This window comes from Mustela nivalis (assembly GCF_964662115.1).
Source record: "Mustela nivalis genome assembly, chromosome: 6".
NCBI lineage: Eukaryota > Metazoa > Chordata > Mammalia > Carnivora > Mustelidae > Mustela > Mustela nivalis.
The window spans coordinates 128,470,023-128,482,362 of NC_139025.1; the positions used below are offsets into that span (position 1 = coordinate 128,470,023).

Sequence of the window (12,340 nt, forward strand, 5' to 3'; positions counted from 1 at the left end):
CCGCGGCGCAGGGAAGGAAGGGAGCGCCCGCTCCGGGCCGCGTTGTCCCGGCGCTGGACCCGGTGCGCGGCGGGCGGCCGGAGGGAGGGCGGGCGGCCGGGCGGGCGGGCCCCGCCGAGCTGACACGTCTCCTCTCTCCCCGCAGCTGTCGGCGACGCGGCGGCCGACGTGGAGGTGGTGCTGCCGCGGCGGGTGCGTCCGGACGACGTGCACCTGCCGCCGCTGCCCGGAGCCCCCGGGCCGCGAAAGCGCCGGCGCCCCCGCGCGCCCCCAGCCGCCTCGCGCGTCCGGCCGGGCGAGCGCGCCTTGCTGCTGCACCTGCCGGCCTTCGGGCGCGACCTGTACCTGCAGCTTCGCCACGACCTGCGGTTCCTGTCCCGCGGCTTCGAGGTGGAGGAGGCGGGAACGGCGGGGCGCCGCGGACGGCCGGCCGAGCTGTGCTTCTACTCGGGCCGCGTGCTTGGCCACCCCGGTTCCCTCGTCTCGCTCAGCGCCTGCGGCGCCGGCGGCGGCCTGGTACTGCCCGCGCCCCTCCGTCGAAATGTCGCCGTGCCGGGGGTGGTCCCCAGGGCAGGTTGGGCTGGGGGTGGCGGTTCCTGGGCGGGAAGTTCAGCCTCCAGGGCTGCTCTCACGCCGTCCAGAGGGAGCCTCCCTCTTCCCGCCCGGACCTTCCGGAGGGTCTCTGAGCAAAGACGGTGAGAGGGGAAGCAGCGGACTGTCCAGTGCCTGCCACTGGCTGTGCGGAAGCTCTGAAGTACAAGGGGACTGTGCAGTCCTGGGGTTGCCCAGGAGGATACGCAGCAGCCCGCCCAGGGCAGCACAGGTCCGGCAGGGAGGAAACCTTGTCAGGCCCCTAGAGGGAGAGGCGCACTTCTCTCATATTTACTTGTATCTGCATAGGTGTGTATGTGTCTCTGTCACGGGTAACACCTCTAGGTGTGTATCTCATCTGTTCTTGGATGTGGGGGTAGGGTAGTAAGCATTCACCGCCATGCTGTCCCTCTTGAGTCTTTCTGTACCCGGAAAAGGAAATTTTGACGGGGATCCCCCGACAAGCTACTAACCTCTTCTTAGTTGAACGTGAGAACCAAGAGAGAGGGTGTTGGACCCTTTGTTCCTTTATACCACGGGCAAGTATGTGTCTGGTAGCCACCTTCAGCCAGGTCTGGGGGGTGCTTACATTGGTGATAAGGCCCTGTTCCTGTCCCAGGAGCTCCCTTGCTGGGGCAATAGCTACCCCACCCCCGGGGACCTTGCCCTGCCGCATTAGAAGTACCTGTGCCATGCTCAGAGGGGCAGGGGACGTTTTCGTGCACCCCTGCCCTGCTTATGCTCACACTTGATCCCTGTACACCGGTGCCCAGCCGCATGCTTCTCAGCTTCTCCATCTTTCCCCCTGGGAGTGCACATGGCTGGCAGATGGGCTGCCCCCAGCAGAGCTTGGTGTGGCTCGGAGTGTGAGACACCCGGGTTGTTTCTGTATCTTCTGTCATGGCTGGCCTCTGGGAGAGCGGTTTCTGATATTCTTCTGTGCCAGTTCTTCCCTGGCAGAAGAAAACTGCTTCCTCCACCTCCACCTTATCTTGCTCCGCCGTCTAGAATTCTCTAGCCCTTACCCACATAGTATGTGACCAGTCTTAGAGAATCTGCAGCAGAGCTAGAGAGCCTGGGGGTCCGAGTCTTTATGTAAGACTTCTGCTTTCCTCCCAACTCTGCAGAGGATCTTGGGTGGTCATTTCCTAGGATTTCCCAGGCTTTCACTAGCTCTCCTTGCAGGATTTTTTTTCTGAGTCCTGATCAGAATGTGATCTACTTTTACTGGGCTGGAAGAAACTGGCGTCTTCGGTTAAACAAGGAAAATGGACCGTGGAGGCAGCCTGTTAGGAGCTAATGTGGAACAGGGGCAGAGAATGTGGGCTGCGGGTGAGGAGGCTGAAGGAGGAGTGAGAAAGGCTCAGATCACCGTAGGACTCGGGTCAAGGCTGTATCATGTTCTGGGAGGGACTGGAAGGCCCACATCATTTTTCCTGTTTTTGCCAAAGTGTTTAAAGTCTAGGTCACATCACTGTACTGTACATGGAAACATCTGAATCCCATTTGCTGCGGTTTGGTGAGTTTCTGTAGAGGTCAGAGTTTACACTTCTCGGTGTAAAGTTTCCAGCGAGGAGCAGCTATCTGTGAAGGAGCTGAGGGTGGAAATCTGGATAACATTGATTCCAAATCCTCACCGAGTTGAACGCGGGGCCCTCACAGATGGCATCTGAGCTGTGCGCGCTGTGCGAAGGTTCCCGTCAGTCCTCCCGCGTTCGGAAAGACTGTGCTTCCCTTCGGCACCATGTGAGGGCGCTGTGCTTTAGATAAAAGAACCCCGCCAAGAGTCTGCGTTCAGTGTGTACCAGCTGCGGGTGGACCTCTAAGGCTTTAGATTCTGAAATTCCTGCAGCAGCAGACACTTCTGGTGTTTAGTCTGCCGTGTTCATCCTATCCGTGTGAGCAAAACATCGGACACTTCCTCCTAAGTGCCCTCTGCAGAGGAAGGGCCGAAGGCAGGGAGGAGGTGACCCCGGGCGGCCCTCTTGGTTGCATGGTAGTCCTGAGACCAGTGGGAAAGCAACAGGATCTCAGGCTAGCCAAGTTTGCAGGGCCCTCTACCTCGCTTGGATTTTGGCTCTCGAATGTGCCCCAGATGGTTCAGGTGGGTGGTAATGTGTCGGTTACTGCCTCGGGAAGTGGAATGCGGCATGTATGTTGTGTGTCTGTGAGGACAGCCTCAACCGCAAAGTTTGGGAGAGGAGCCATAGCAAGTAGGAGATTTGTGATGTCCACAGATGGGAGCATTCCAAAGCCACCTTGGATCTAAAGGTCATGTAGAGCCTGGGGTTGGCAAACTTTTGCTAGAAAGGACCAGACAGTGAAATATTTTAGGCCTCGTGGGCCATATGGTCTCCGTCACGGTTAAGTCCACGACGTCCTTTTAGTGCAGAAACGCCGTAGACAGTAAATAAACAGATGGGCATGGCTATACTCAATAAAACTTTATTCCGATGTTGAGTAGCAATTAAATCCTGATGCATCAAACATCTCCCAAATGACTTAGCGGCGAGTGTACGGTGCAGGGGAATGTGGGCTCTGTTCCCGGTTGCGTGGCGTCTGTGCTGTCTCCAGAGAGGTTTGGTATCTGTTTAAAGCAGATGCATAATTAGAGTAGATCATTACTTGTTTATGGGGCATGAAGCATAAATCTTGTGTTACATTTCACCTCTTCTGCTTTGGACTGTGGGCAGAGGCGTGGGCCGGTGGTGTTCTCCCTCACTTATCTTGAAAAGCTATGCAAACTGCACTTCTTGGCTCTTTGGAGACCCTAGGTGCAAGTAATAATTGTTTTCTGTTTATGCTTCTTCGTTTTATTTACGTCTCAGGGAGCCCTTAGACATTACCTAAGTTTTTGGAAGAGTTTCTATAACCATACAATTTCAAAGCGATGAACTTTAGGAATGTGAGGCAGGTATTTCCACCCCCAGAGAATTTGTGCAAGTTTGGATCAGCTGCTTCCTGTGAATGGGGCCAGCGCCCGCAAGGCCTGCAGAATTGGGATCAGGTTAAACTTCACCCGAGCGGGCAGCATAGGAATTTTAAGTGATAGACTGTGTCAGGGTCTGAAAAATCCTGAAATGAACGGATGAAGGGGCTGTTTTCCATCCCCACACATGAGGACAGAGAGTGGGGGAGGCCCCTGCCTGTGGGGTTGGTCTGCTAAGCCGTAGCCGGTGTTCCTTAATGAATGTAGGCTCCAGAGGGTCCTCCCACCTCCTCTGTCCCTCCCTTCTGGGCCAATGCTGTGGCCTGCTGAGGCCAGCAACGAGAGAAATGTTGAGATCAGACAGGACACCCAGGAGCCCTGGGCCACGGAACTTGAAAAAGCCATACCCATTTGCCAGGCCACCTCAGAGAGAGACAAAGTCAGGGATGTTCCTGGAAGGCTTTCCCTGGATTCACAGCCACACTCTGTGGGATCTGTCATTCCGGTTGGCCCCTGGAGTTGACCTGATGGCCCAGTCCAACCTGGCTCTGGCTGATCAGCTCGACGGAAGCACAGGGGGCCACTTTGGTGGCACATCATTTGTGGTCTACTCAGGGCTTTGCAAGAATGCTCGTCTCTGTTCCGTGGGGGTAGGCCAATGGAACAGAGTGGGGCAGGGTCAGTCAGTGAGCAGGTGGCATGGCAGTTTTGGGGAGCTCCATAATTAAGAGGGCAGCCTGCTTTTCCATGACTCCTCTGATCAAGGGGACAGGTTTGGGAGGTTGCCGTCTCTTCCTTTGGAATGATCAGACCCTTTTAATTGATTATAAAATCACTTAGCTTTTTAATACAGCATCCCTTGATTGCACACAGCCAGACAGGAATCCTCTAGGGCAGTAATAGTACAGTTTGGAGACCATTTGGAAGGGAGCATGTCCTACATGTCCTACATGTCCCACAGTGTCCTACATCATCATATTGGTGCCTGTGTGGTGAAGGCACAGAGTCCTAAGAGAGTCATCACTATTTATTACCAAAGAACTCATTGCTTGCAGTGTAAATGTATTTGGAAAATGCACACACTTTTTTTTTTTTTTAAGATTTTATTTATTTGAGAGAGAGAGCATGGCGGGGGGAGGGTCAGAGCGAGGAGCAGACTCCCTGCTGAGCAGGGAGCCCGATGTGGACTTGATCCTGAGACTCCAGGATCGTGACCTGAGCCGAAGGCAGACACTTAACCAACCGAGCCACCCAGGCACCCTGCACACACGTTTTTAAAGCCTCATAAAAAGAAACAGTTGAGTGGGTATTAAGGATCTTAAGGAAAAGAGGGAAAAGACAGTGTGAAGTTGGGAGGTGTGGAGGATTTGAAGGGAAGACCCTGGATGGGAGAATTCTAAGGTATTGCCCCTCTTCCTCTGGAAGGACATGCTTGCAGCCTCACAGTGACTCTCCACCCTGACTGCTCACGGGCCTCGTGGTGGCCATGCGTGCTCCCCAGTCCTACCTACAGTCCAAAACTAGATTTCCGCATCTGAACTTTTATGTAGTTGGCAACATTGTAAAAAAAGAAAAAAAGCACAAGATGGGACGATAAACCAAAGACGTCTTAGACTGATTGCATTCTTGAGGCTTATTTCCTGAGCTTTGAAATGTTGCAGCTGCCTGGGTTTGGACGCGTGCAATGGGGGACGGTTGTGCAGCTGGTACGTTGGAGGGAGCCACGCATGGTCACTGCTGATCCTTTCCCTATGCCCGCCTCTGCACACAGATGCACGGTCACGTTCTTGTTCTTTAGGAAATGAGGCTTCACGGGTGCTTGGGGCTGTGATCCTAAGTGAGCCACCTCGCCTGCATGGTCCCGTCTGCAGCCCCAGGAAGAGTAAATAACATCAGCCTCATGCGGCTGTTGATAAGAATGAAGTAAGATAAAGTCTGTGAAATCATTTAGGACGAGCCTGGCCCAATAAGGCATTAAAAACATGTTTCTTCCGTTGTCCTCTGGGGCCCAGACTTTTCCAGTTATAAATCCACCAATCAGTCAACACTGTTGACTAAATGAACAGATCATTATCACACACCTGCCCTGGGTAGGACAGGTGGGTTCTGGTGGGTTTGCAGCAAACCTCAGGAGTATAACGTGGGGCCTGTCTCGGAAGGAGCCTACACTGGAGCTTACAGGGTGGCCGAGGGGTAGAGCAGTGGTGGCTCTGGGGTGGGGTGGGGTCTCTGGGGAGAGTATTAGAGCAGAAACAGGTGGGCCTCCCCTTCTAAGAGGAAGGAATGACGGCAGAGCCTCCAAGGCCAAGTTCTTCCCTAGATCGGGTCCCACGAGGTGGCTACGTGGTGGGAGTGGGAGTGGAGATGGTTATCTTAGGAGATGGTAGGAGAAGAACTGAACAGACAAGCATGGGGATGAAGTGAGCCATCTAATTGGTTGGTGACCGCCTTAGGTTGGGGACCAACCTAAGGCATTTCAGATTTATCGTAGGGTAGTTGTTCTCAGCTCTGTTCCCGGGAGGATTCCTTACTCTCATTGCTGGGCCCCATCTCCAGAGTTCCTGAGCCAGTCTGGGTGGGCCTGGAGCTTGGACTCCTAACAGGTTCCTAGGTGCTGCTGCAGGCTGGGGACCACGTCGTGAGGATCACTGGGCTCAAGGCAATGAGGAGCATTTCTGGCCTTTGACTTGGGGGTGGGGGACAGCTAGTGATAACACCGTGGGGGGCACTGGAGAAGGAGGGCGCCTGCAAGCACGAGGTGACAAGCCTCAAATCTTGGGTTGTGGAAGTGGGAAGCAAGGTGTCTATGCAAGAGAGAATCTGAAGGAAGAGCTGCCCGTCTTTGTGACCGGCTGTAGTGATCAGAACGGGGGAGAAGACGGCGGTGACTGGTCCACATTATGGGGGCAGAGGCTGGTTTCGGGAAGAAGACCAAGAATCTGTTTAGGTACCTGACATTTGCAGAGACAGCAGCTGACCTTTGAAGGAGGTCTCTGGGTGGCACTCCAGGATGGGAGCAGTGGGACTCAGCATGGAGGCTGGGAAGCCCTTCTTGCCTTTGTGGGGTTTGGCATGCTCCTGCCACAGGAGCTCCTCTGAGGCCCCTGAAAAAGGCGGAGGCAGGTGCAGGAGGGCCTGTCGTCACAGGATTGTTTTTCCTTTTTGGAAGCAGACTTGGCTCACGCAGGAAGGAGACTAACAACCCCATTTGCTCTGTACTCTTGAACCACCCACGCTAACCTGTCAATGGGGAGAGGACCCCCCTGACACTCACGCTGGCTAACCAAGAAGCCACAGCTTCCTGAAGAAGGGATTCAGAGAGTTCCCTGGGCCCTGAAGTCCCAGCGAGGTGGACAGTCATGTGGCGGTGTCCCCTCAGGTGTGCCCTTCAGTCTCGGAGCATCTGCAGGACAGAGACTATATGTGTATTTTTCATGTTATTTTAAAAGCATTTGCTCCATTCTGCTGAGAAGTCGTGCTGATGTCCACAGGTGAGAAAAGTCCATATGTCTTTCATGCATTTTGCACGAGGCCAGGAGGACTTATGGCGCTTCGGAGCCTGGGCCAGAGTTAACAGCCCCTGATTTGTAACACTCTCCTGAGGCAGCACAGAAACGCTTCAGACCATCCCCCAGAACAAAGAGAATCGCCAGGGAGCCACTCAGAACTGTTACAGCCTGATGCATTTTATTGGATGCACATTGCTTTGGGAGGATAGTGTGCATTTTAGCGAACTGCTGATTTCTCTTTTAAGAGCACCACTTCTGGAGGATGACCTCGCCCTTTCAAACCAGGCGGCCCCTGGTCCCCCGCTCTGTCTGCCACAGGCATTCCCTTACAGCTCTGCGTCTTCGGATGAAGTCTGCAGGCCGCTTTCATCTCCCACAACCTCAGGATCATTGCTGCCGTCGCTCGCTGTCCTTGGTATGACACGGAGGCCTTGGAAGACATCCCTGGGTCTCGTTTCTCAGCATAGGTGGTGACCAGGGGATGAATGCCAGTCCAAACAGCCCCGCCCAGCTTCTGGGGCCACCGGGCAGCTGGGGGCTGGAAGCCGGGCCAGGGAAGAGCCCCAGGGTCAGAGGAAGGTCCAGTTCAAACCCAGGCTACCTTCAGACATCTCAGTCAAGGCAGGAGGTGGCCAGTGTCTCCAGCACCTAGCTAAAAGCTAACAGGGTGCTTCTCAACCCTGACTACACTTTGAGATCTCCTGGCGAGCTCTTAGTACCAGGGCCTGAGTCCCTGCTCCCTTCCCCCCAACTCCTGACAGATTCTGGTTCAGTTGGCCCAGAGTGAGGCCTGGGCATCAGGAGTTTCCCACATGGCTCTCCTGTGTAGCCAGAGAGGAGAGCCTGTGAGTAAAGGGGACTGCAGAAACGCCCTGCTAGTCCAGTCCCTTCCACTGCATTCCAATACATTCTCTTTTACTCTGTTTGCATCTTCCTGAGTAACTTCTGTGGCAGATACTGGAAAAAAGAGAGCTAATTGTGATCCTGTCTCAAAGGAACAAACGATCAGGTGGTGGCAGATGCCCCATAATGCAGCGGGCAGGGAGGAGGAAGAGGGAAGGTGGGGGAAGGATAAGGAGGGCGGGCGAGTGTTTGCCCTGGGGCTAGATGGTGTGTGTGTGTGTGTGTGTGTGTGTGTGTGTGTAGAGGGCACAAGTGGCACTTTTCAGCAGCACATTTTATCCTTGGTAATGTGATGACAGGATGAGCATGAAGAGACATGTCAGGGAGTCTTGGGATAGCCTGAGACTGGGGGAGGGAGGGGCGAGGCCAAGTCCTTCCTTGCTCTGGCTCTGCAGGGTGAGGGCTGTGCCGGGCCCCTTTGCTCCTGGGTGCTAGTCCTGGCCATGCCTGCTTGCAAGCCGGGTCCCAGGAAGCTAAGAGCTGCCAGGTAGAGTCACACCGTCAGTCCACGTAATCATCTTACCATTGTTACCACTGTCCTCCCCAAAGGGCTGGAAACCAGCATGCGGGTCCCTGCAAACAAGACCTGCTACAGCGAAGGGGCTACTTCTGCTGGTGGCTTGGGTGTGTGCACCTGTGTGCCACGCCCCTGTGTCACAATGATTGAGAGTTACCCATTCCCTGGCCTTTTACACCATTGCTTGTGAAGGCGAGCACTAGACCGAACGGGTACCTGGCTTTGAAAGGGCTAGACCCAAGGGGGCTCATGACCTGCCAAAGCCAGAGCATCTGAGGCAGAGTTCAAGTTGAGTGTATCCTCTAGGGAGCATGGGGTGCCTTCCATGTGGGGCTCATCCCACGTGCTCTGCCCCACTTGCCAACTTTACTGTGACCCATGGAAGTGTTCACCGCAGTGAGATGTGTGTTCTGTACTGAGGATTTCTTTAGGTGCAGCCCCAGCGGGGCTCTGCGTGCCCCGCCCCCCTGTCACCCGGCCACCTTCTGCTTCCACTCATTCCATCTCCCCAAAGTATCTTCGTGAGCAAATTTACGTCCTCACTTCAAAGGAGAGGGAAGAAAGCTGTGCTTTCCCGCGGGTCATGCAATGCCACTTCAAGACAGTTTTATTTGGGCAGTAAAATCTCGGAGTTGTTCTTGGCAGAAGTTCTAATGAAATGGAAACCTTGAAATCTGCTAGGAGCTGGAAGTAAGTTCTCACCCTGTGTTTTGGGGACTTCTCCTGTGTTTTGGAGGCGATCTCATGAGTTGATCTGGTTTACTTTCGGAGAGGTTTGGTGTCCAGACATCCTCTCCGACTGCCGAGGAGATCTGCCATTTGGCTTGAGCCAGCTCTGTCCTAAGACCAGAGGCCTTGCTCTGCTGGAGAGCAGAGGTTTGGGTCACATGGGGGCTAGTTAGAAATGCACGTTCTCAGGGCCTACCCAAGACGCCCAGGTGGTTTTCACATGCAGTGGACTTTGAGAAGCACTGCTTCCATGTGATGTGGACTTTAGAAAAGAGGCTCGGGATGGGGAGAGGAGAGATGATGCTCATTTCAGCCAAAACCGACCTGTGAGCTGCGGACTCTGTTTAGCTAGGATGGTCCTGGGCATCCACCTGGAGGAGGCGCCGTGGACCGCGCAGCCCAGCGTGCAAACTCAGGTCCTCTAGCCCGGGGCCCAGCGGGGTTCCTTGATGGAGGTTTACCTTGCTTTGTTGACACCACAGAAGGGAAGCTAGTAGCAGGCATCCCAGGGAAGGAGCACAGATCGGTTTCATGTGTCACCATTGGTTCTAAGAGCTGGGAAGAGTTCTCTGCACCATATAAATGTATTTTAGATAAGATTCACTCTATTAAAGGAGCAAATTAAAAATCTTAGTTCTTGAATTTTTCCTTGCATTTACAAGTTGTGTCCTATTTCTAATCTAGCAAGTGTTTTAAACTCTTTATTGAAGTATAATTAACAGTGTTATATTAGTTTCAGGCATACAATATGATTCAAAAATTCCATACATTTTCCCAGGCTCCTCTAGATAACTATACTCTTAATCCTCTTTATCTCGAAGGTTTTTTGCAATCCTTTTCAAGGAAGCTTTAGATAATATTGGGCGCCTCTTGTAAATTTGGTGATTAACAACCTGGAAACCTTTAAAACCATTTAAAAATGTAACATAGTTTTTTTTCCCCAAGTTCTCTGTTTGGCTGAGAAGCCCTTTGCAAGTATTTCAGTTATCGCTACAAACCCAGTAAGTTAGTCCTATAAACGTGGGAGGTCTTAAGTTCTCTGACACATTCTAATACCGCTTATAAACTTACTAAGATTTTAAAATCACAAATCTAAGCGTGTGATGAACGTTAAATTAGGTTCACAAATCCCATCAATGGATAGACTCTGTTGATTTCTCTTAAACACCACAAGTTCTGAAAGAATGTACAAATCCCCTGCCACAAAGCTATTGATATATTGATACATTGATATTGATACAGGACTGGCTCCATTGTCTTTCATTCTCAATATCTCCAGGAATAAGAGGCATTTCCTCCCCCACATTAAGGATGTCCTTGTCATTCATCCCCAACAGCTTTGGCATCATCAAGTAGACTTTTGGAGGCTGATTTTAAAAATAATTTTTAAAAGACAGTTTTTTTCTATTACTAATAATATGTTTTTCTGAAAGTGAACCTGGGAAGTCAGTGCTGCCGGATGTTATCTCGGCACCCCCGACCCCACGCCGTGCCCCTCTCCCCAACACAGCCATGGGGTTGGATGTTTCAAGGCCCACAGAGGCTCCTTCTTGGGTTCAGTGAATCAGAGAACCCTGTAAAGCAAAAGCCCAGACGTGAGGCCCAGGCCATAGCCAGGCGGCCTGGCTGCCCTCGGGTTGTCGGGGTTGTGGCTGTGCGTGAACGAGGGTGATTCATGTCCCGTCTTCCTCTTTCTGGGCAGGTTGGCCTCATCCAGCTTGGGCAGGAGCAGGTGCTCATCCAGCCCCTCAACAACTCCCAGGGCCCGCTCAGCGCGAGGGAGCATCTGGTCAAGCGCAAATGGTCCTCGGCACCCAGCCCCTCCACCGAGGCCCAGGGTCCTGGGCAGCTCTGCCAGGTTCTAACAGGTGAGTCACGGGAAACAGCATGCTTGACCACACATGCCGTTCGGCACCACTGCACATCCCCAGACACACTCGAGTCCTGTGAGCAACCACCTACATTCCCCTGTATTTTGAAGCTGTTTTGTTTATCTCCCCTTAGGCCACTGCCTTCCCCCTCTCTGTCTGGATTAGTGTCGGCGTTTCCTGTATAGGAGCCCTTTGGAAAGGAAAGGCTCCCAGGATCTCCTTGATTCAGTGCCCCAGTTGTATAGATCAGGAAAGAGTTGAGGTCCCCCACAACACAGTGGCGTACTTCTTACCAAGTTCTGGGGGGCAGAGCTAGGAGAATTGCCTCCCTCCCAGGACAGAGCTGGCTCTTCAGTGTTGGGGAGTGTTCCTCAGACCTGGCTGCACCCTAGAGGGCCTCGGGAGCCGTGATTCTCCGCAGCATCAGAGTCAAGGTCTGGGACCCTGTCATCTGCACATTCTCAGCCCAGAGGGACTTCCTGAATCAGAACCTGGCAGGGTGGGGGGACGGTCCAGGAATCGGTCGCTTCACAGGTGCTTCTGATGGGTGCTCAGGTGTGGAAACCACTGCTTTATGTGATGCCTGGCACTGGTGTGTCCCCCAGTGTTGGTCTGGGGTGTGACTGGGGTGTCCTTGTTTTTAGAGGTGATTCTACTAAGTCGCTTGGGGTGAGAACCCAGGGTTCTTATATTCTGTGCCTCTCTCTATTCGAGCGACCTGTGGACTCAAGGTCAGGTGTTTAAGGACACCTCACAGAAATGGTCATGGCTATGTCACCAGCAGTCTTGTTGTGAGTGTCCCCTGATAAAGATGGCTGCTCACGGGTGGCATTTCCTCCCCAGCCCGAGGGAGCAGAGCCCATGGCTGAGCTTTGGAAGTTGTGCTTTTGTAGTTTAAAGACTTACTCTCTGGATTTAAAAAAAAAAAAAAAAGTAGTGTCTCTGTTTGGTATTCCAGTGACCTCAGAAATACATCCGTGCTCGGACCCTCCTTTAGGACAGCTTTCAGATGTACGAGCAAGCCTTGCAGCCCAGCTCAGTTGTTGCCTGTAGACCCGACCTCATCCAGGGAGTGGCTCTCTTTAGCTGGTCTGCATCGGCAGGGAGATAGTGAGGGTGATTTTGCTGAATCCAGGCCATCTATGAAACCCCGGCAGAGCTCCGAGGGATGGAGAATGCCACCGTACATGAGAGTTTGGGCTCTGCTCCTTCCTATCGCCTTACAAAAGTAGGGGAAGGTGGACCTCAGCAGGAAATGACCAGTAACTAAAACATGCTCTTGACTCCGAAG

At 53.1% G+C, this 12,340-nt stretch overlaps 1 protein-coding gene across 8 annotated transcripts in view; it reads left to right on the forward strand.

The window, feature by feature from the left end:
• The window catches only part of ADAMTS17 (ADAM metallopeptidase with thrombospondin type 1 motif 17), a 327,093-nt gene that overhangs the window by 602 nt on the left and 314,151 nt on the right, over positions 1-12,340 (forward strand). For all 8 annotated transcript variants that reach the window (XM_082736460.1, XM_082736461.1, XM_082736454.1 and 5 more), the window contains exons 2-3: positions 146-516; positions 10,881-11,046. In XM_082736460.1, the coding sequence (XP_082592586.1) occupies positions 146-516; positions 10,881-11,046 (537 nt within the window). The remainder of the gene's footprint in view (positions 1-145; positions 517-10,880; positions 11,047-12,340) is intronic.